The 26,170-nt window shown below is 33.2% G+C and overlaps 1 protein-coding gene across 1 annotated transcript in view; it reads right to left on the bottom strand.

Moving 5' to 3' along the window:
- Nucleotides 1-26,170, bottom strand: part of LOC149895837 (uncharacterized) — a 113,985-nt gene that overhangs the window by 11,129 nt on the left and 76,686 nt on the right. Inside the window, exons 3-6 of the mRNA XM_090118689.1 lie at nt 3,641-3,785; nt 2,471-2,538; nt 2,082-2,229; nt 461-573 (exon numbers count right to left, since the gene is read on the bottom strand). Coding sequence (XP_089974815.1) covers nt 461-573; nt 2,082-2,229; nt 2,471-2,538; nt 3,641-3,785 — 474 coding nt within the window. The remainder of the gene's footprint in view (nt 1-460; nt 574-2,081; nt 2,230-2,470; nt 2,539-3,640; nt 3,786-26,170) is intronic.

The following is a 26,170-nucleotide window of genomic DNA, read 5'->3' on the forward strand; positions in this document are numbered from 1 at the left end:
ATGATATGCACCGACATTCATAAAATTTATTTTAAATTTTGTCATCAAGTCCTTTCTACAACAAGTTTGGTACATAAATTAAAAATCTACTTAACCTAAAGAACACAATAAAATTAAATAATAAGAAAATAAATATATTTGTGGCAAAAGGTCCACACTCAGCTATGCTGCTTGACTCGAATGGGGCAACAGCGCTGATTTTCAGTACATTTAATTGAATTTCATTCTTAGTATATACATTTATAGTATGTAGGATTAGTCCTACATTTCTCTATAAACTAACGGTCTTACTTATAAAATGTTACCCATTCGCTATGCAATGGATTAGTTATTGCAATAACCTGTCTTGTTTTTATGATTGACGTTTCATGTGAGCAAGAGCAGGACAAAGCTATAGTAGAAAATGGTAGAAATTTACCCATTGTTTAACTTTTTATAAGTAAGGCCGTAATAGACTCACCATTACTCTCAGTCCCGGGAACATCAGGACAGGCCATATACCGAAGCAGAAGCCTGGAATCATCCGTACAGGACTCTGCGCGGGATGGGGGATATGTACAATCGCCTGTGCCTCTGAAATTGTATACAATTAAATAAATAACACACATACAAACTCAAACTAAAACATTTATTTATTCAATTTGACTTCTTATAAAAGCACTTTTGAAACGTCATAACATTTTTTAACAATTACCACCGATTCGGAAAACAGTATCTATGGAGAAGAACCGACAAGAAACTCTATAGTTGCTCTTTTAAAATCTAAATCTAATACATATAATATTCCTACTAATACTATAAATACGAGTTTGTGAGGATGGATGGATGTTTGTTACTCTTTCACGCAAATACCACTGTAACGATTACAATGCAATTTGGTACCATGTATATAGCTGAAGACCCAGAATAAGACATCTGCTTTTTATATCGGAAATCCCACAGGAACGGGAACTAGCGAGTTTAAGTCTATCTTACAAATTGCAGATTTTGTAAAATCAGCCTGTTAAGAGTCTTTTACTAATACTTTATTATTACAAATGTATTTATTAGGAACGGGGATTAATTATTTAAACGTTGGATAAAATTAATATACAAAGAAAAACACCCTATATATAACACCTATTTAAATTTAGTTGCCGTATTCCAAAACAAACTTAAAAACAAATATACAGGGTGTTCGCTCAGTGGAAACAACCTTCTACTTGAATATTCATTCAGTAAATTTGAATTTTATTGGCTCGCCACCTGTGTACTTGCTTCTTTGTACCCTTTGAAATACTGAACAGAAAAAGATAAGTTTTATACTATGTGTATGTATTTGTTTCTGTAGTTATATTGAAAAATGTAAAAAATCAGTGTTCCTGTGTTAGGTGAAAGTAATTCACTTATTATTCTTTTTCTTACAATTATCGATTCAAACTCAAACATTCATTTATTCAATTAGACTACTATTTAGTAGCACTTTCGAATCGTCATTACATAGTATTTTTAACATTTACCACCGATTCGGAAAGCAGTATCTATGGAGAAGAATCGGCAAGAAACTCCATAGTTGCTCTTTTAAAATAATGTCAATAAATTTACATAATATGTAACTTATATCTAACTACATAATATGCCAAAGAACTGTCCTGTGGTTTTTACGCGACAACCCTCCATGGGTCTTTATCGTCCGCTTCTCTTTGGGAATAAATAATAGTAATTTAAAATAAATATCTATCTACAACTATGTTATAGACATAACACAGGGTATATGTTATTTTGTCTCTAATTATTATTAGAGACAAAATTAATTATATTATTATTAATTATTATTAACACAAAAGTTAAATGTTAACAAACATTCATCCACACAACCTGTAATGTCTTGTAGGATTATTAAATTTTCATTTATAGCAAGGTATACAGGATTACGTCGCCAAGTTTTTGCAACAAAGTTACACACAGAACCTATACATTATATCTTGTAGGATAATAAGAATAGTCTTATAACCTCAAGTTTTTAAAACACACAAGAACAGTACAAACTATCCTCTCTACTTTCCATTTATATAAAATTTATATCTTGTAGGACAACTTACTTATTATAAGTAAAAGTGAAAGGCGCCGGGTGGAACGGGCAGGGCTGTGGTGTCGGACTCGGTTCCTTTCTAAACATCGAGTATAATGGCGCGTCACCGCTTATCTCGTCGCAGATAGAGGATAATGAATCCTTGAGGCTGCAGTATGCTGGAAGATAGTGTAAATTGTTAGATGGGAGACAGAGAATAAATACTTATTTGAATGTTATTAGAATGGGAGACAAAGAATAAATAGTTATTTAAATGTTTTTTTTTCGTATTTAATTGTTTTAGAGTTAGTATGAAGAAATGGGAGACAGTAAATAAATCATAGTAGGATTATTTGGTAAATACTTTCAACATACATTGAATCCATTAAACTCGACTTATTATTAGATATTTCTACTCACTTTCTTTGTATTGCAGCACATATTTGTGTTTCTCGTGAATCACCATACACTTGTAGCAGTTGTAGCTCCTGGAAATTAGGAATTAATGAATGAATAATGGCACAGAATATTTTCATGGCGACCAGTCAATTATGACTAGGTCATTTGAAGTGAGATTAAAAGTAAACAAGACTACCTATTATAGGTAATTATGTAATTATGTATATTTAATATCTAATTGTTATTAAAAAATACAATTTTGTACGTTTATAATTTTTTTTCATATCTCAGTAAAGACTAGATCGATTGCAGTGAAACTTTTTTTGTTAATAATCAGTTACGGAAACGGATCGTGCTTCGATGCTTTCAACGTTTGACCCAACTACCCTCACTTTGTTTATAGGTGACTGGTTGTGATTTGTTATCAACTGACTATATCAATTAGGCAGTTGTGTAAAATCGCAGTACATTCTTATTACATTCAAACTAACATGCAATCCAGACGCTTCGAATATCTGTAGTGTCTGTATATATAAAAATGGATCCCTATTTCCCTTGCTCACGGCATCACGCGTATTCGGCTGGACCGATTTCGATAATTCTTACTTTGATGTGTTCGTTATTGTTAGGAGAAGGTTCGTATATAAGAAAAATTCAAGATATTTGCGACAAAAATACAAACTTCACGCGTTTGACTTTTTGATTTGCGCGTAGACAGGACAACGTCTGTCGGATCAGCTAGTTAATAATAATTATTCGTTGTAATTATTATTAGTACCTATACAGGGTGTCCCACTGTTGGTATACTAAGCTCAAAGGAGGTTATAGTTTTGCATACGCTGAGTTCGTAAAAAATACTTATAAAATTCCAGACGCATTTTTTTTTTCAAATAGATGAATTCTTAAAACTCTATGTGTACAAGCAACCCGCCCAACTTTGCCACCAGCACATGAGCTATCGTTTAAGATTATGTTTTCATAGACAAAATGCTCACATTAGCGAAGCGGTATATGCCGGCTGCACCAAGCTAGAGAAGAAAACATGGATTTTCAGGAAAAATTCAGCAAAAAATTTTTGACGTAATTTTGTTTTTTAAGTATTTTTTACGTGATCAGTGTATGCAAGAATACAAGTTCCTTCGCGCTTAGTATACCAATAGGACACCCTGTATAGAAGTCCTCCAAACATACCTGTCATATAGCAGGAACTTATCATACGACTCCGTCTCTGAACACTCGCCCTTCATCTGTATGTGCGTGGAGTTGATGTCAATCAGCTGCGGTACCCCCGACTGGAACCAGCTGCCCGTCCACTCAGAGGGGAAGGTGCAGCCACCTGGAATATAGAGAAGCCTTAATAAAAAAAGGCGTGTGGCACTCGGGGACTGCCGCGGTAAAGCTATTGCGTAGCAATGCCTTCAAGCCACACCTCCGCGCACGTCGGAGTGGGGAGCGTGAGGTTTTTCGTTACGCAATTTCTGGATTCGGTCCCCGCGCTCAAGACCCGCGATAGAAGCTATGCAATCTATACTAATATTATAAAGAGGAAAAGTTTGTAAGTATGTATGTATGTATGTATGGTTTTCACGCATAAACTACTGGACCGATTTCAAAAATTCTTTCACCATTAGAAAGCTGCATTTTTACTTAGCAACATAGGCTATATTGCATTTTCAAAAAAATTAGAGATCCTTACCAAAAATGCAATAATGTAACCCAAGGTGAAAAAAAATCCTCAATAAAACTTCTGTCATCGCGTGCGCTGCGGAATCTATTGAAGATAGAACAAAAAAATGTTCTACGGTATTATAGAATGGATTAATATCTACAAGAAAGTCCGCGATACCATATGTCCATCTTCAGTAGTTATGTTACTACAACAACTTTTTTACGTTTTCAAAGTAAATAGAATTGCCGACAGTAATCAAACCATGTTATCTATACACATATATTAATCCTTATCCCATTAAATGATGTTTTATTATAGACTGTTTCAATACCAGCAAAATACTTTTTAAATGAAAAGAATTGGATATTCCATTCAAAAGATATAACGAATTTTTAAAAGTGTCAATCTACAGAAAATAGTAGGTATATCTACTGTTCGAGCAGGCCGTAGTGCGGGGGTCACGGAGGAATTCTACCAATATGCGTCTTGACGGAATACAGTGGGGTTTTGGTCGGTAGGAATCCGACATAACCCACGGCCCCTCCCCCGGAGGCCGTGGGTATCTATGAAAGATTTCCCCACTAAAACAAAAAAAAAAAGGCCGTAGTGCGGGACGGGGTAAAGGTGATTTTCATGTGATTAAAAATTAAACCTATAGTCCGACCTATAGTAGACTTTTCACTGTAACGATATCGCTATCTATGCGGGTGAAACCGCAGGGCATTGCTAGTAGCTTAATAAAATCCTACTATCCTACTAATATTATAAATGCCAAAGTTTGTGAGGATAGATGTGTATGTGTGCGTTTGTTACTCTTTCACGTAAATACTACTGAACCGATAACAATGAAATTTATCACACATATAGAGGGTAACTTGCTTTAACACATAAGATAGGTTTTATCCCGAAAACGCGGGCGAAGCCGCGGGCGAAAAGCTAGCAATAAATAAATAAATATGTCGGGACAATTTTAAATAAATACTTAAATAGATAATTAACACCCAGACAAAGAGCAAACATCTATGTTCATCACACAAATATTTGAACCCACGACCTCTGGCTTGGAAGGCAGGGCCATTACCAGCCAAGCCAACCGGCCAGTCAAATCAAATCAATATTTTGAACAAATATTACTTCTTCTTTTGAGAACTTTACACTTTATACTTACCAAAAGTGAATACAGATAACATCAGCATTTGAATATAAAATGACGAAATTTTTATAAGGTCAAGAAAACAAATAAACCATTTCTTCCTTTTGCTATTGTGACCACAAACAATATTTTATTTAATTTTTTATCGCATATAGAGAAAATAAATGAAAACGAAAAATGATGGTTAATGTAAAAAATATCCCATCAAAAACATCCTGTAAAAAACCCAAGTCTCGCAGCTCAGTCTTTCTACCGTCAAAAGTTGTGAGATCCATGTAATACCAAGTCGGTTAATCTATTTAGTGTCTACTTGAAGGACCTTCTGTCTTAAGTTATTACATAAGTTATTATCATGCCAATATTAAAAATATTTAACGTTTTAAACAAATAGATCGACTTGGACATCGCTTGATTTGATTATTAGTATGTATCACACTACACAGCACGACGGGCCAGCGACCAACAGGAACGAGAGTTTCAATCGCGTGAGGCGCGAGAGACTAAAGAATCTAATATAATATTGTAATATTCATTTTGTTTTCATGCGATGTCCAAGTCGATCTATTTGTTTAAAACATTAAATATTTTTAATATTGGCATGATAATAACTTATGTAATAACTTAAGACAGAAGGTCCTTCAAGTAGACACTAAATAGATTAACCGACTTGGTATTACATGGATCTCACAACTTTTGACGGTAGAAAGACTGAGCTGCGAGACTTGGGTTTTTTACAGGATGTTTTTGATGGGATCTCACTTCTTTTTGTAGAGCCTTTCTTTTTGATACCACCATCAACCACCAACTGCATAAATAACTTTGTAATCCCATATATTTATATGGGATTACAAAGTTATTTATGCAGTTGGTGTATTTGGAAAACTGGACCGAAATTACAAAATATTTAAGTTTTCCCATGATTAAGACACTAAACTCTATATGTATTCCAAATATGAAGCTTCTAAGTCTGCTAGAAGTGCCTTGGACTTTTGATGATCGGTGAGTCAGTGAGTGACAAAATTTAGAAACTTTAACAAGTTGTCATTCTTAAACTACTGGTTGAAATTGACTGAAATTTTGAATATTCCGTGTTTATACAATGCCGGATTAGTTAGTGAAGATTAAGGTTTCTTGCTTTATCCACAACCGAATTATAGGGGGTCGAAAAAGGCCCGAATTGCTTCGAGAAAAGGATGGTACGGCCGTGCCGCTTTTTTTTTGCTCGACTTGGCGGGGGCACTGCCGTGCCCCCAGATGTTATGACGATTCAAAAGTGCTTCTAGAAGAAGTCTAATTGAATAAATAAATGTTTGAGTTTGGAGTGTTTTTCACTAAATATTCATACACAATACACGTTGTTTTTTACCTAGACTATTTTAGAGCCAGGCATCGTAAACCTGTTGTTTACGATGCAAAATATAATTGAATAACATTAATGAGTGCAAAACATGTTTTTTTTTGTTTTGAAATTTCAGTACTAAAGTATTGAATTTAATTTCAAAGGTTTGTAACTAGTGCTTCACCCTGGTTTCACCCAGTTTTTGCTATTACTGTCTTAAAATGAATTTAATAATCTTATATATAAAAATGAATCGCAAAATGTGTTGGTAAGCGCATAACTCGAGAACGGCTGAACCGATTTCGATAATTCTTTTTTTATTATGTTCCTTGAAGTACGAGGATGGTTTTTATGTAGAGAAAACGTAAATATGTACCACGGGCGAAGCCGGGGCGGACCGCTAGTTAATAATAAATATGATATTTTTTATGAGAAAAACAAAAAAGATTAAACTTATTAATCTATAACAGGTACTTAAAATTAATAATGTGAAAATATGTTTGTCACGCTTTCATAGCTAAACCGATGAACCGATTTTGATGAAACTTGTCATACGAAATGTAATGTAGCTACAAGATGACAGTTAATTCTACCAAACAAGAATAACCATCTCTACAAAAGCTTTCGTTTTCATAAACCACATTCAAATCGATTCATCCATACGAATACTACACTCAAACACACATGTTAAGTTCATTACACCCCTCTTTTCAGTCGGTTAAATCGTATGAAATTCATTAGTTTAATGGTAAAAGCAATTAATAAAGGGTCTAGCATGTAGGTCCCTTTTTGGTTCTTAAGCACAATACTTTATTGTTCCTAGGTATTTTAAAATTGACGCGATATGAAAAATATTATTGCGTTTGGCGCAATTTAGAAGCGATTCATTTTTAAATGAATTTTATTCGTAAGTGTTATAAATTTGTATTATAATATACATAATACAATATGTTAGATTTTCAAATATAGCGCCATCTATTGGTATTAAAAATTTCAATCAATTTCAATCGCTTCGTTATGACGCTAAGAACAGAAAAACAGTCAAACAAACACTTCTGAAATTATAATAGGTATTAAATAAAAAAAATAAATAAAATAAATCTTTATTTCACCTTATGACTAACAGCACCAAAACCACCATCGTTGTCGAGGGTGGGTCGGTTGCATATGTCGATGAGTATACTTACCTCGGCCAAATAGTTTCTTTTCAAGCCAGGCAGGATCAAGAAGTTGCCAAACGCATTGAAAACGCTTGGAGAAGCTTTTGGTCGATGAAAGAGCTGATGAAAGGAGACTTGCCTCTTTCACTAAAGCGAAGGCTCATGGACATGTGCATCTTGCCCATCCTCACCTACGGTGCACAGACCTGGTCATTGACTGATCGCCAAAAGTCCGCACTTGGGGTTTGCCAAAGATCAATGGAGCGCAGCATTTTGGGCGTAAAGCTTTCTGATCGCATTCAAAATAGAACGCTGCGCTCAAAAACACAGATTGTCGACGTAGCCCATAAAGCTGCCGAGCTCAAATGGAACTGGGCTGGACATGTTTGCCGGATGTCCGAAAAGTTGTGGGCAAAAATCACCACTATGTGGATCCCCGACAATGGAAAAAGGCTGCGTGGAAGGCCCAAAATCAGATGGCGCGACGAACTGGACTCTCATTGTAAGGAATGGGCTAAAATTGCTCACAATAGGAAGACATGGACGAAGGGAAGAGAGGCCTTTGCCCAGCAGTGGGACAGCCATGGCTGAATAATAATAAATAATTTCACCTTTAGATTATACAAAATTGAATATGAGGCTCTGGTTCTCTTGCTAGGCATAGCCTGTGTTAAGAGAGCCAGTCCCTTCCCTTGATACATCTTGGTCTTATTAAAGGTAAAAATGAAAAATGAAAGTATTAGAATGGATTTATCGAAATACATAATATTATATTGATTCTTTTTGCTTGATACAGCGAAAAATAACGCTGTTTTTTATATTACTATTTTATCCTTATATTATGTCTCGTGGTCGTGTAAACTGTTAATATTATTGAATAATTTTATAAAAATTAAACTGTTAGTAATTTTATTTTTATTGGTAGGTTTGAGAATAGATCTTTATCAATTTTTACATCTCTAAATGATAAGGATGTCTTTGCAGGACAGCGTTGACCAGGTCAGCTAGTACCTAACTAATGTTATTTGACATCTATACTAATATTATAAAGCTGAACAGTTTGTTTGTTTGAACGCGCTAATCTCAGGAACTACTAATCCGATTTGAAAAATTGTTTCGATGTTAGATAGCCCATTTATCGAGGAAGGCTGTAGGCTATATATCATCTCGCTGAGACTAACAGGAGCGGAGCACTGCGGGTAAAACCACGGAGCACAGCTAGTAATTAATATTTTTTTTTTACAAAAATCGCTTCCGCTCGTAACCCAGCCCACACAAACATACATACGTAATAACGCCTATTGTTTTCCACATATTGTTAGACACCAGGTGGTTCAGATTCAGTTCTAGACTGGATTGATGGGGTTCAATGAACCGTGAGGGCTCGTTGGGAATTCATTTGATTTTTAAAAAGTGGTAAATATAAATAGGGTAGTTTTCGATTTGATTTTTAAATACGATTATTGGTAAATTATATTTTAAATAGTTTTTTAATTTTATTTTTGAATAGGTACGTTTATAAAGCAAATTATGTTTTTAGTTGTCTTTGGTAGTTTCACCCGCGGAAAAATAGGGGTAAAATTTTATGAGGTACATAATCTACAAAACGGCTAAGTTTCATGAAAATTTGTTCAGTAGTACCGGTAATAATTTACTTTTTTTTATTTATAGTAGTATATATGTAGATAATTAGATATAGGTAGCGTTTAGCTACTATTATGTATTCTGTGATATACCTAGGTATGATGTAATAGAAATACCTATAATATGTCGTTTCTACTTGAAATACAGATTCCATAAAATTATTTCTAGTCTGTTTGCTTAATTTCATCAACATCTGTTCATCCTTATAGACTTGATTGCCACACGAACAAAAATAAGTTATTTTTTCACATTAAAATAATTAGAAGTACTTTCATACTTAATTTAACTCAATTAATGCATAAAATTCGATGATATTTTAGCAAAAAGGTAGATAATATTTCACATTGAAACGTAATGAGCATTAATATATTATTTTATGAAATAATTACATCATGTAACAAAACGAGCGTCAAAAGATTTTGTAATTGGTTTTCTGATTATGTTTATGCAAGAGTGAGACACGAATATTATTTAGTTTATTAGTTACTAGCTTACCGCCCGCGGCTTCAGCCGCTTTGTCTAATCACTACATAGTATAAAACAAAGTCGCTTTCCCTGTCCCTATGTCCCTATGTCCCTATGTCCCTTTGTACGCTTAAATCTTTGAAACTACGCAACGGATTTTGATGCGGTTTTTTTAAATAGATAGAGTGATTCAAGAGGAAGGTTTATATGTATAATAAGATCCATTAAGTAGTGGAGAAGTACTGTTATTTTTGAGGTTTCTAATGTGATGTCGTAAAAAATTACATTTATTCCGCTTACATTGCAAACGCAGGCTGAACCCTACGAGTTTTATCAAAATAATGTACTAAGTATTATACACATTGAAAAGGTCTACAGAAAAGTCCGCGATGGTATATGTCTATCTCTTATGGATAACCCACAATAACTTTTTTTTTGTCATTTACTTTTTACGACAAATAATGGCTAATTTTCGAAGCGATTTTAACCAATACAGCATTAATCCTTAACCAATTAAATACCATGGATACATTGTTCATTTAATATAGATCTATATGGCCCTTTACACCGTATGATTTAAGTGAATATTTTCGAAGATATTACGGATTTAAAAATTGCAGGACGTAGCGTTTGCGGCCGCCCGGCTATGTATTTTATACCCGTGCGATGCCGGAGGCCGGAGCGGGCCGCTATATTTTTATACCTATACAACGTTCACAATTTTTCTGTAGTGTATTTAGTATCAGCATTGCACCCGTGCGAAGCCGGGGCGGGTCGCTAGTACTTAATAAATTATATATTAAAAGTTAAAACCTTCCTCTTGAATCACTTTATCCATTAAAAAAAACCGCATCATAATCCGTTGCGTAGTTTTAAAGATTTAAGCACACATAGGGACAGAGAAAGCGACTTTGTTTTATACTATGTAGTGATGATAACATGACGTCATTTACAATAAAAAATACCTACTATATACTATGTATTATCGATTGATATTTTCTTAAAAAGTATAACAATTTAAGCCTTATTAATGGAAATCTATATATATATATATATATATATATATATATATATATATATATAACTCAAAGGTGACTGATATAGTGATCTATCAACGCACAGCCCAAACCACTGGACGTATCGGGCTGAAATTTGGCATGCAGGTCATAACGTAGGCGTCCCCTAAGAAAGGATTTTAGAAAATTCATCCCCCAAGGGGATCAAATAGGGGATGAAAGTTTGTACTATGAAAATTTATCTTTTCCACGCAGGCGAAGCTGTGGGCAACAGCTAGTCGTATAATAATCGTAGCACCATTCGTTTCAGAGATTCGTTTTAAACATACAGACAGACAGAGAAAGATGTATATAATAAAGATGTCTATATACTGAAGAGTATAAAAAATAGAATATTAACATATCATGACTCTTAAGCTATAGTTTAAGCATATTTCGTGAGAATCTGACATATTTTACATTAGAAAGAAATTTCTTTTTATTTAATACCTATAAAAAAAACAGTTGCTTTGGGATTTCGATTACTTACTTGGCTTTTCTTGATTATTTAATAAAACATAATTTTCATATTGATACAAAAAATTAAAAAAATTGAAATTAATTACCTATTACATAACACCATCCCATATGCGGCTAATATGATTGAAGTTCATTTTCAATGAGTAATAAACGACGCTCATTTGCTATTACAACCATCCCGCTCGCACACACACCCACACCACGAGTGTGAGCGAGACAGCTGTATACCCTGCCTTGTGATAGGAATTACAACCTTATGTTCAAGGTAACAAGGTGTAAAATAATGTAGCAAATATATAGTGATTAATTTTCCATTTTATAAAGTGCTACATATTGGTCGGTAATTGAAAAATATTCATATTTTTTAAGTTCATTGTTTTTCTATTTTACTAACGGTTCATTGGTTAGTAATTTTCTTTTAAACGTGCTTTTATTAGCTTCACCTGTATGTTTGTATGCAACCGACTCTTTACATTCGATTTTGACTCACTTTAAACGGACAGATTTAATTCAAACTTTGTACACTTATCAAGGATCGGTGAAAATACAATAATGAGTGTTTTTTTATTATTTACAAACTAAGTAAGCATATTTATGTATTGTTAAAATTGGTTAAAAAAACTCTTGAGTTTGAATTAAAAATAGCCTTTTTCATATTAAAATAGGTACATTACTTAAAAACTACCAAGCAATTTCGCCATTTTTAAAAGCATATTTCAATAAACATCACAGCTAGAGATTTACCTCAGCTTCCAGTAAATTACAAAAAACTCAAACAAATTAAAAAGGCTATTTTAGGGAAAAATTCGCTATAAAAATTCACCAAAGAAAATAATACCTCAACTCAAACAGTACATGTTTTCCGCCGTTTGCCCGCGATTAGAGGATTACCAAAATCGGCTTAGCTGGTCCGGGGGAAATTAGAAAATATGTAAAACATATTTTTATTCCGTTACCGGTTTATGTTTTGTAAATGTGAAAACAAAATTGACGTAGATGTTTGTAACTTCATAAGTCATAACTCATGGACGGCTGAACCGATTTTAATAATATTTGATGTGCTGGATTTGTTTCAGTTGAATTAGGATAATATGTAGATGCCTACATATTTAAAAAAAATAAAAGAGCGTGTGTGCCGAGCACACGTTTCAGAAGTGAAACTTCTTTGGCAAGATTCAAAGACTGCACAAAAATCGTCGCCTTATTCCATGACGTGATGACGTTGCCATGACGAAGTTTCACTTCAAAAAATTCCGAACGTCGTATATGCTTTGAAATTTTTATATTAAAATACGTTGAGTAGTTTATACTTTTTATTACACACAGACAGAAAAAACTACCTCTATAGTATTACTAGCTGCGCCCCGAGGTTTTACCCGCGTTGCTCCGCTCCTGTTGGTCTTAACGTGATGATATATAGCCTTCCTCGATAAATGGGCTATCTAACACCGAAAGAATTTTTCAAATCGGGCCCGTAGTTCCTGAGATAAGCGCGTTCAAACAAACAAACTCTTCAGCTTTATAATATTAGTAAGTAATTAAGTATACACTAGTGTAGACATGAACAAAAATAAACTACTTCTAATAATAAAACACAAAAACCCCAATACAATAGCTTTCATGATAATCATAGATTCGTATCTATGAAACATTTGCGGGCAAACAAACATCATTATATATAGATTGTTCGAAAACATGACAGTGGAATAACCCATGATATTGGTAGTATTTTAACGGGTTTATTACCGGTTTTTAACATGCGATGTGCCCTTATATTCATGAATTAAAAACTAATATGTACTAGCTTTCCGCCCGATTTGTCTAAAACCTAATAAATTATATACTAAAACCTTCCTCTTGAATCACTCTATCTATTAAAAAAAACCGCATTAAATCCGTTGCGTAGTTATAAAGATGCAAACATGAATGCATGAATGCATGGCCAATGGGACAGAGAAAGCGACTTTGTTTTATACTATGTAGTGGTACCTATGTATAATGTAATTTCCTAGGAGAAGTAAAATATATTATTAACGGATTTTAAACTCGATTTATTCGTAAAACCAAACATGCAAATTTTCATACGGTCATCATCTTAAAGTCAAACTTATGGTAGAAGATAAACTCAAGTTAGCATTTTAACTTAAACTTAACTAAACTGAAACTGCTGTGTTAATCTGACTTCTCAATAAAATATTTTGTATAATTATGTATGTATGTAAGTATGTTAAAAACTAGTATTAACCCGCGGTTCAAACACAATTTCTTTTTCGTAGTTGTTAGTTAAATCCATACTAATATTATAAATGCAAAGTAACTCTGTCTGTCTGTCTGTTACTCAATCACGCCTTAACTACTGAACCAATTTGCATGAAATTTGGTATAGAGATATTTTGATACCCGAGAAAGGACATAGGCCAATTTTTATTGCGAAATATATACCACGGGCGAAGCCGGGGCGGACCGCTAGTATTTAAATAATTTTACCTATATATCCTTATTATCACTAAAACATAGAAACACTTCAATTTTACAACCATTTCAGCACGAATTTTACACGACGACAGTCCTAGGAAAAAAACTAACAAGTGACAGCCCTACCCATGATATTGGCAAAGATAATCGCGAATATGGCCTGTCAAGACAAAGCGACGTGGGACCGCATTATGCAATTGTGTCTGTCACATGCAATTGTATTATTTAACGCGTAATTGAGTGCGTCTGCGATCTAGACTGCGCTAGGGCTGCCACAACCGAGTTATTAGTTGTAGTAAGTAGTAGTATTAGTTAGAATTTAATTTTAGAGAAATTAGAAGGAGTTAGGTTTGTAGTTATATTAAGTGAAGTCCCGTGTCCCCGTAGTGGGGTAGGGGGCAGATGCATTATTCATACATCTGTTTCACTGATCGATTTTTCTTTAGGGACAAGTAGGTGATCAGCCTTCTGTGTCCTGCCAGACCGAGACATTTCTTTTTCGTCTCCACCGGGAATCGAACCCAGGACCCCTCGGTTCTACGCTCACGCGTCAACCACTGTACCGAGGAGGCGGTCAATTTGTAGTTATATGCTCGGGTTTAATTCCCAATTAACTTGTATCATTAATTTCTGTCTATAATAGAACTACATGAAATTCTGTGTAGTAGGTTAGTTGTTATGTGAACAGACAGACAGACATCTTAGAAATTATTAAAGCAGTAAGGCTTTGTTTGAAAGGAATCATTATCTTATCACATGCATTTTTATGCCATAATATCACTATACATACATAGTATAAAACAAAGTCGTTTTCTCTGTCCCTATTTCCCTATGTCCCTTTGTATGCTTAAATCTTTAAAACTACGAAACGGATTTTGATGCGGTTTTTTTTAATACATAGAGTGATTCAAGAGGAAGGTTCTAGTATATAATTTATTAGGTTTTAGACAAAGCGGGCGAAGCCGCGGGCGGTAAGCTAGTTATAACAATAACCTTTTTCTTCAGGTATCAAACATTTTTAATTAAAGCAACTCTAGACTCGTACCGCCTCCTTGGTACAGTGGTTGACGCGTGAGCGTAGCACCGAGGGGTCCTGGGTTCGATTCCCGGTGGAGACGAAGAAAATAAAAAGGCCTTGGTCTGGTAGGACACAGAAGGCTGATCACCTACTTGTCCCTAAAGAAAATCGATCAGTGAAACAGATGTATAATGCATCTGCCCCTTACCCCACTTGGGGACATGGGACTTCACACTAGTTTCACACCAAATTTCATCAATAAAGGTTATGAAAACGTAACAGGCAGCTGAAATATCTTTATAGTATTACATACAGATATACTTTATAAAAATATCGCAGTTGACAACCCTTTCTGGACCACACATTAGTGTGTGTGAAATTCAAATTTAAAGTGATTTGTTTTCTGTGATTGGATATTAGAATATTGATTCATATCCAATTGATGAAGAGAAATATCATCATGATTCATGATCAATTTTTTATAAAAAGAAACTGCGAGAGGAATAGAAAATATTAACTTTGTGTTTTTTTTTTAATTAATAATATTTCACCGTTAGATAGCCCATTCATCGAGGAAGTCTATAGGATATAACATCACGCTAAGACCAATGCGGGTAAAACCGCAGGACACAGCTAGTAATAAAAATAAGTCTGAAGGAGGTAATTACAAGCTATAGCTATTTACCTAAATTAACATAACTTTACATAGAAAAAATTATATTTATGAATTGTAAAACTGATATGATTAAAAAGAGCAACTATGGAGTTTCTTGCCGAATCTTCTCCGTAGATACTGCTTTCCGAATCGGTGGTAAATGTTAAAAATATGTACCTAATGACGTTTCAAAAGTGCTTCTAGAAGAAGTCTAATTGAATAAATAAATGTTTGAGTTTGAGTATCTTATTATCTGCCCCTTACCCCCACAAGACCTAATGTCCCCTTGAATGTTTACGCAAATCGTTTTAAACCACTAAATTAGACAAATGTATATAAAATGGTTGCTTATAATTTATTGTAAATTGTCTTTCGGTTACACACCTGAGCGTATACAGCGGGAGGCGCGTTTTGATACTTTCATTGTTTTAATTAAATTTATTTTATATCATAGGAAATACTAATGCAATAACTTGCAAACTATGTGTATAAATGTGATGGAGAATGGATGTATAGATGTACAGTCACGAGCAATAATATATGCCTAGGGGGCGATGTGCAAAAATATTTGTCACTAGAACAAATTCAATAATATCTGTCTGCCCGTATACAGCAAAAATATCTGACATTAGTAGGCAGCATTATAAAGTGGCATCAAAATTATATGACGAAAATGTAGAGCAAATAATTGTGACAACCTCTCGAAGCATAAATATGTGACGTCACCTAGGAGGCAATAATATCTGACACACTTTTATATTTCTGTATTGTAAAATATAATTGATTCCTCACAAAAAGCATAAATATATGACACTAACTTTCCGCCCGCGGCTTCGCCTGCGTTTTCACAGAAATACCGCATAGTTCCCGTTCACGGCATAAATATGTGACTTCAACTAGGTGGCAATAATATCTGACACAATTTCATATTTCTGTATTTTGCATCGATTCCTCACAAAAAGCATAAATATGTGACCTCAACTAGGAAGCAATAATATCTGACACAATTTCATATTTCTGTATTTTGCATCGATTCCTCACACAAAGCATAAATATGTGACACCAACTAGGTGGCAATAATATCTGACACAATTTCATATTTCTGTATTTTGCATCGATTCCTCACAAAAAGCATAAATATGTGACCTCAACTAGGAAGCAATAATATCTGACACAATTTCATATTTCTGTATTTTGCATCGATTCCTCACACAAAGCATAAATATGTGACACCAACTAGGTGGCAATAATATCTGACACAATTTCATATTTCTGTATTTTGCATCGATTCCTCACAAAAAGCATAAATATGTGACATCAACTAGGAAGCAATAATATCTGACACAATTTCATATTTCTGTATTTTGCTTCGATTCCTCACACAAAGCATAAATATGTGACACCAACTAGGTGGCAATAATATCTGACACAATTTCATATTTCTGTATTTTGCGTTGATTCCACACAAAAAGCATAAATATGTGACATCAACTAGGAAGCAATAATATCTGACACAATTTCATATTTCTGTATTTTGCATCGGTTCCTCACACAAAGCATAAATATGTGACACCAACTAGGTGGCAATAATATCTGACACAATTTTATATTTCTGTATTTAGCGTTGATTCCACACAAAAAGCATAAATATGTGACATCAACTAGGAAGCAATAATATCTGACACAATTTTATTTTCAATTTAATATTGAATTAATATAAAATAAATAAATTTTATTTTAACTACGTTGTTTTAAAACATTCCATATTAATAATTAATATGTGCCGTCGTTGTATACTACATATCTATTGTATGTCTAGATATTATATCCTACTAGCTTAACACCCGCGGCTTCGCCCGCGTTTTCAAAGAAAAACACGCATAGTTTCCGTTCCTGTGGGATTTCCAGGATAAAAGCTCTCATAAGCGTTAATCCAAGTTACCTTCTATGTGTGTGCCAAATTCCATTGTTTTGTTTATTTGTGTGAAAGAGTAACAAACATCCTAACATGATACTCACGAACTTTCGCATTTATAATATTAGAAGGATACCTATCATATCATGACAAAATTAAAGTATTCATATACTTATATGAATACCCACTTGGGTAGATCTATTTTATTTGAAGGTTCAGTGTAACCTTCGTGTATTATTTAGAAATTGTTTTGTAATATTTGACGTTAGCGGCGTTTGACACGATTGCTCCGTTATTCATTTTCATTTACCTATAAAATTGCTATTATTTTATTGAGTATCGAAAATTATGGCAAGTTATCATATTATCGTAATTTCATTTGAATAAAAAATATTTACAAAATATAACTATTAATGTGTCTTTTGTTCATATTCTTACCCCAGCAAAATACAAAACACTAATTCAATAAAAAAACATTTGGCCTTTTTAAAATCCTATCCTATCTTATCCTACTAGTCCTACTATAATCCTACTTCCTATCCTACTAATCTTGTATTATAAATGCGAAAGTTTGTGAAGATGTGTATGTGTGTGTTTGTTACTCTTTCACGCAAATACTACTGAACCGATTACAATGAAATTTAGCAGACATATAAAGGGTAACTTGGGTTAACACATAGGATAGGTTTTATCCCAAAATTCCCACGGGAACGGGAACTATGCGGCATTTCTGTGAAAATGCAGGCGAAGCCGCGGGCGGAAAGCTAGTGTCACATATTTATGCTTTTTATGAGGAATCAATTATATTTTACAATACAGAAATATAAAATTGTGTCAGATATTATTGCCTCCTAGGTTACGTCACATATTTATGCTTCGAGAGGTTGTCACAATTATTTGCTCTACATTTTCGTCATATAATTTTGATGCCACTTTATTATGCTGCCTACTAATGTCAGATATTTTTGCTGTATACGGGCAGACAGATATTATTGAACCCGTTCTTATGACAGATATTTTTGCTAATCTGCAAATGGTAATATATTTATGCTTCTGACTGTACATAGATATTACTGACTACTATTTATAATATTAATGTGAAGAAAGTGAAGAAAAGGCAAAAATTTATGTTTGTTACTCTTAAATGAAAGAACAGCAAAATGTATGTGGAATTTAACAAAAATATTGTAGTCGATTAAGAAATATTTTCAAGGACACCTCCATATAAATACATTTATTTTGTATATCCTAACGTTTATTATTTCTTTCTTTAATTTATCAAGTATCAAATAGATTCGAACCCACTACAGTACAGTGCGGTGCCCAGGTGTGTTATTAAGACGTTTTTCTTGTCACTGTTAGTGTTGTGCTCAAATATCGATAAAATTTTATCGACTCATTGTCTTATTGGATAGTAATAAAGTGGAAAGTTAATTAAGCTATCAATGTCTTTGTAAAATTTATTGTTTAATATACCGTTTTGGTTAGTAAGTTACAAGTAAGTATAATTACGAAGTTTTTAATGACTTTAAGGTTTGTCAAATACATTTCCATTTAGGTATTTAGTTATTACATACATGAAAGGAAAATAACAATAAAATGTTTCAAATCCACTTTGATAAAATAATTTATTATTGTAAATATGACTGGGGGATAAAAACTAATTGAAAATAAGGCCACACAAGAAAAATTTAGTTATATAACGTTGAAAGAATGTATGAAATCTCTTCAATTCCCACAATACACAAACCACACATAAATACCTATATCATATGTATTATCTATACTAATATTATAAAGCTGAAAAGTTTGTTTGGCTACTGGTCCGATTTAAAAAATTCTTTCGGTGTTAGATAGCCCATTTATCGAGGAAGGCTATAGGCTATATACCTTCACGCTAAGACCAACAGAAGAGGAGCCACGCGGGTGAAACCGCGGAGCGCAGCTAGTAATATATATTTCTTGAAGTGGATAAGAGCTAAGCTAAGGTCTTAAAGTTCATTTTTGATTTTAATACAAGACGCGCTTAGTTGCACAAGTAACATGTATCTAGCGATAAAATCAGATATTTTAGTATGTTTATCTGATTATTGCTACACGTTCCCGTAGTTCTGAGACTAGCGATGACCTTTGGCTTCGTACGTGTTTGTGAGCTGTGTGAAATGTATCGTATCTTATTTCGTATTTTTGTATACTGTATTTAATATAATTATATTGTATTTAATATAAGTCATCATATATATTTTAATATTATGTAAAGGATCAAACAATTATGAAAAAATGGAGATACACAGTAAAATATCATATACTTAACTCTTTTCCTTAACAACTGATTTTCTCCATAAAAATCTATCGACATGTATCGCACATCACTATATCGTTTCCGCACTATGGCAGATATTGTTCCTCAAGTCCATAAAGATTTAGTACGTAAAGTGAATTTTAAAGAATACCCTCAAATTTATGAACATTTATAAATCCATACAGGATGTTTACAAATTGAATTATTTGGAAAAACTAACTATAGACCGCGGATTCACTCGTCTCTTACATATATAAAAGTTTATATAGATTTTCCTTGTCAAAAATAAGAGATTCATTATATCAATCTTAAAATTACCTATTCCATTGAAACAATAATTTCAAAATTGGTTAGAAATATCACTATCACGACTTAAAAACAGGTACAAACACAACCTTCTTTTTGGAAGTCGGTTAAAAAACAAAATGGCGGGCTCTTAGAACACTTGAAGCATTCTCAGACGGTATAAGCATCATAAGTAAGTACTTGGAAGGTTTTTATGAAAAATAAAAATATTTTGATGATGCTTACTTTTAAGGGGTAGGGTTAAGTTAGTTGTGTTAACTTGAAGTTATAGTGCAGTGGTTGACTTATTCTAGAGGGTTGGGGGTTCAATTCCCGTATCAGAGAAATATTTATTTTATATACTATGAACTACAGTATATTATCGGCTATTTTCTGTATTTCTAAAAATCGTTTATAAAGAAATTGTATGATTTGATTTAATAATTACTTTGACGTGGTTTAGTTATTTTTCTCATCTAGATTATGATTTAGATTAAAACAAAACATTGTAATAATATTATCACAGAATACTTAAATATAGGTTATAGGTACGTATCTACTAAGTATTAACTAAATGAATACTGAGAATTATTAAATTTCAACATAACATTAAACACACTAAAAATTGAACCTTTTCTTAAACTTAGAAACTAAGGAAGCCATCTTGGATTTTAGAAAACTTTACGACCACAGATAAGAAATTGGCGGGAAGCCAACTAGTAACTGTCAAATATTTTTAAATTTCTGATTCAATAATCTTCGTGGTGGAGCGTAAATTTTGTGATTTTGATACTATTAAGAAAATCTATGGTTTACGACAGAACCGGTAGGCTTTAAGTGATGAAATATTCATGTAGAGATAGTTTATCTATTCCAAAGTAGTAAAAAAAAGCGAAGTCCCATGTCGAGTAAAATGCATTATGCATGATACATCTGTTAAAATGATCGATTTTCTTTAGGGACAAGTAGGTGATCAGCCTTCTGTGTCCTGCCAGACCGAAACATTATTTTTTCTTCATCTCCACTACACAAATATTTGTGTTTTCTACCAATAATCATTCTTCATACACCAACAACTTCCCAACAAAAAAATCACATCCACGCACCAACTAATATTACTACTTAAAATCAACAATAAAACACTAGTCATATCCGCCACAGACAACAAATCGCGTTGACAGCTCGTCAAGTGACATTGACAGGTGACAGTTCGCGCCAAAAGCAATTTGCGCGGGCCACTCGAGAGCTATTGAACCGCCATGTTGATAATGTGTTTCGAAGTATTGTAGTATGATAACTATCTATGTCTAGAATAGGTTCACTAGTTTATAGGAAACTACTGAACCGATTCTGATGAAAATTTGTATGTATGTAGGTACGTTATGATCTTCTAGAGAAACGTAATTATAGGCATAGGTTAGCGGAATGCAATTATTTTGTAGCAATAGTTTTAACTTAAAAATTATAGGTATACCTATGTTTAATCTAAGTTAAACCAGACAGTCTATTGCACGCCTCATAAGCGAAGCGTTGAGGTGGGTACTACTGTCACTTCGCGCAAAACATCTGATTTTTCAAACTTAAAATGTCTTTATGTATCATACATTGCACTTGTAAGATAATACATACACACACATATTAAGAAAAAAACACTATTTTTAACGTTCATGATATTTTTGATGTCATTTTTGTTATTTAAACTAGTTAAAAAACAGTTTAAAAAAGTTCTGTCTTGGACGTCCGTGTGTCTGTATGTGCGGATCCTTTTTCTTGTTAACACGATAGCGACCGAAATACTTTACTAATCGAGTCTTTTTTTTTCTCTTACGCTTGAGTATGCTCAGGAATAGAACCCTTTCATTTTTCAGGGTCTGATTCGATGTGGTTTAATTGTTATTAAATAAACAAAAATAATAATTAATCCCTCAGTCCCGGAATCACAGACAAAATAGAAAATATATTGTGTCGCGGCCCGATCGGGCCGCTCGGTGGTCAATGGGTTAATAAATATTTATTAAAAAAAAATTATGAGGCGTGCACTTTTGGATTTTCCAAAATTATTTTTTAAATTGTATTTGCATGAACGAATAATTAACATATTTATATCCCTATCCCATTCAAAAATTATAATTCTATAAACTTCATATAGGCCAGTAGAAATCGACACTAAAAAACCCTAAATTCGCAAAGCACGATGTAGATTTGAATTTTTGGTATGTTGTTTGGATCAGTTAGGGTGATGTAAATCCCAATTTGCAACTTCGAAAAAGTTGTGCTCGCTGCGCACCACGTGATAAACTGCGAAAATTTTGGACTTTTTTCACTTTTTGCTCTAAAAGTCATAAACTATGCGTTTCCGACAAGTATGATTCAGTACATTAATTAAGGTTATTAAATTTGCAACAATTTAAGCCTAACCGCAGCTCTCTAAACCTTATAACGACTAAACTGTGGCCATTCGAAGATGGTTCATTTTTCCCGAAATATTGAAATTTTTAATTTTGCTCCCGTTTGAAGCAAAATATTGGCAAAAACCGCTCGTTCTATGAGAAGTTCGTATAATAAAGTTGTAGTGCATTTAATTTTCTTTCATAAGAGCATAGAACAAAGTCTGTGAGACAAATAGTTCACTCACAATATCTGAAAAACAAAAAGAAGGTAGAAATAGATTTTTAAAGAATTGAAACTGAGGGCATATAAAATCATAAAAAGGATAATACTTTTTCATTTGCAGGATAGGTAATTAACAAAATTACAAAGATAATTAAATTTGCAACAATTTAAGCCTAACCGCAGCTCTCTAAACCTTATAACAACTAAGCTGTGGCCTTTCAAAGATAGTCAGTTTTTCCCGAAAATTTCAAATTTTTAGTTTTGCTCCCGTTTGAACCAAAATATTGGCAAAACCGCTCGTTCTATGAGAAGGTCATAAAATAAAGTTGTAGAAAATTTAATTTTGTTAATTACCTATCCTGCAAATGAAAAAATATTATCCTTTTTATGATTTTATATGCCCTCAGTTTCAATTCTTTAAAAATCTATTTCTACCTTCTTTTTGTTTTTCAGATATTGTGAGTGAACTATTTGTCTCACAGACTTTGTTCTATGCTCTAATGAAAGAAAATTAAATGCACTACAACTTTATTATACGATTTTCTCATAGAACGAGCGGTTTTTGCCAATATTTTGGTTCAAACGGGAGCAAAACTAAAAATTTGAAATTTTCGGGAAAATCTGACTATCTTTGAAAGGCCACAGCTTAGTTGTTATAAGGTTTAGAGAGCTGCGGTTTGGCTTAAATTGTTGCAAATTTAATTAGCTTTGTAATTTTGTTAATTACCTATACTGCAAATGAAAAAGTATTATCCTTTTTATGATTTTATATGCCCGCAGTTTCAATTCTTTAAAAATCTATTTCTACCTTCTTTTTGTTTTTCAGATATTGTGAGTGAACTATTTGTCTCACAGACTTTGTTCTATGCTCTAATGAAAGAAAATTAAATGCACTACAACTTTATTATACGACCTTCTCATAGAACGAGCGGTTTTTGCCAATATTTTGCTTCAAACGGGAGCAAAACTAAAAATTTCAATATTTCGGGAAAAATGAACCATCTTCGAATGGCCACAGTTTAGTCGCTATAAGATTTAGAGAGCTTTAATTAGGCTTAAATTGTTGCAAATTTAATAACCTTAATTTATGTACTGAATGATACTTGTCGGAAACGCATAGTTTATGACTTTTAGAGCAAAAAGTGAAAAAAGTCCAAAATTTTCGCAGTTTATCACGTGGTGCGCAGCGAGCACAACTTTTTCGAAGTTGCAAATTGGGATTTACATCACCCTAACTGATCCAAACAACATACCAAAAATTCAAATCTACATCGTGCTTTGCGAATTTAATGTTAATTTCCACTGGCCTAATACTAAAACAGAAGCAAAACCGCAGGCTCTATCTAGTCAGAAATAAAACGTTCGTAAACAACCGCCCCAGGTTATTCCGACATCATTAATTTAAGAATATTAAATACGTTTCATTATCATAATATTGTGACTTATTCGAACAGTTCTTGAAACGATAAGGCTGTTTACAGACGCAGCGGTTTGTAGAATACGGAAAAAAACGCTACGTTATGTTAAAGTGTATGCAGCATAAGCTGTAGACATGTTTTGACTGCCTAAAAAAATGTTATGTGTGTAGTTTTTATTAGTATCTTGACGAAGTATATAGTTAAGGTGAGGCTAAAAATGTTTATATTTTGTACTGTTTACAGACCTTGACACATAGATATGCAAAATTTGAATTAACACATTTAAGTTAAAATTGATGAAAAACACCCTTCAAACATGTTTCTGTCTCTATTCAATTATTCATACAATAAAAAATCATGTGTACATTTGTGGAATTAATAAAACGCGGCGTTTCAACCGCTCCGTGTATAAAGCGCCTTTTCTATTATTGCGTGTTCCATCATTACATTTAGTCCGGGATACATCGCCCATTTTTGCAAGTGATTACTATCAAGCTAATTTTTCGTGAGTAGCTTTATTTTTATGAGATGCCCAATAATTTCATGTACAAAACTCTCGATTGTGGTAGCTACCAGAGGAAACAAGGATAAAATATTTTGATTTGATGTTTCTCAAATATTAATTACTAACTGAATGTTTTTTTTTGTTCAATCTCAAGATAATTATCTAAATTATTCGAAAAAATATTTGTCCTACAAAATCTATGGTTTGATCAAAGAGTCCCCCTTTCCAATGTGTATCGATAACGAAGTCATCATAAATGATTACTAACCAGCTGATTTTTTTATTTTCACTTATTTAATACTTATATAATTCAACAGACATATTGTCCTACAAATTGCGTAATAAATATTTGAGAACCGTCAAATCAAAAATTTTTATCCTTGTTACCTCTGTAAGCTACCACAATCGAGAGTTTCGTACATGAAATTATTGGGCATCTCATCAAAATAAAGCTACTCACGAAAAATTAGCTTGATAGTAATCACTTGCAAAAATGGGCGATGTATCCCGGACTAATTGTGTACATAATACCTCATTGTTTTTTTATTCATATTTTTGGAAATTTTATTACGAAATATAATTAATTGTTTGTCTTGCCCAGTGTTATAAGATTTTATTATTTTATTTTTAGCTTTCTATGAAGTCAGTTTTTCTATTGAAATAAGCTTTTCTTATGTAAAAGCAAAAAAATATTTAAATGGTGATTAAAGATGTTACAAATATTTACTCTCTCTATTATAATTGGTTTAAAATTTCATTTTTATAGCACAAACATTGATTGTCCTTTTTAAAGTAAATTATAATTTATTTTTATATATATAAAAATGAATCGCAAAATGTGTTGGTAAGCGCATAACTCGAGAACGGCTGAACCGATTTCGATAATTCTTTTTTTATTATATTCCTTGAAGTACGAGGATGGTTTTTATGTAGAGAAAACGTAAATATGTACCACGGGCGAAGCCGGGGCGGACCGCTAGTTTATTATATAAGTTACTTATAGCAAGAAAAACCGCGAGTATTCGCTAGTTATATGAAATACCAAACAGGAAACGGATGCGGCCGAAATCGCGCGAATCGGCCCTCGATCGAAAACGATTTGTCAATAGTGATTACAGCACGACTGATAGTATTGATACTTGGATATCTATACTTATTTAATAAAGCTTTTTTTGTGTGTTTGTTTGAATGTTATATGTTACTTTTGTATCTTTTGTATTATATAGCTATTTAAAAAGCGGTGTGCTAATATACAGGGTGTACCAAAAAGTAGTGATGAACGGAAGCTGAGAGGTAGAGGACCTAAAGGGCTATCCGAATCACCCCCATGTATGTGATGCGATTTTTCGTATTTTCGGAGTTATGACGTTTTTTTCAATTTTTCACCTATCGCCGAGTACGATGATATTTTCACTCATGCTGACGTCAATGATTGCGGAAGATGCTTGATTTTTTTTGTGTGCTAAGCTGAAAGATAGGCCAATTCAGTATGGTAACATTTACTATCGTTAGATCTTTGAATGGAATAAAAAAAAGAATTAAATGGCAAGAAAGATAAAATTACCCAGTA

The sequence above is a fragment of the Colias eurytheme genome, chromosome 30 (genome assembly GCF_061535395.1).
Source record: "Colias eurytheme isolate Ceu_HAF_F1 chromosome 30, ilColEury1 Martin Lab GWU primary, whole genome shotgun sequence".
Lineage (NCBI taxonomy): Eukaryota > Metazoa > Arthropoda > Insecta > Lepidoptera > Pieridae > Colias > Colias eurytheme.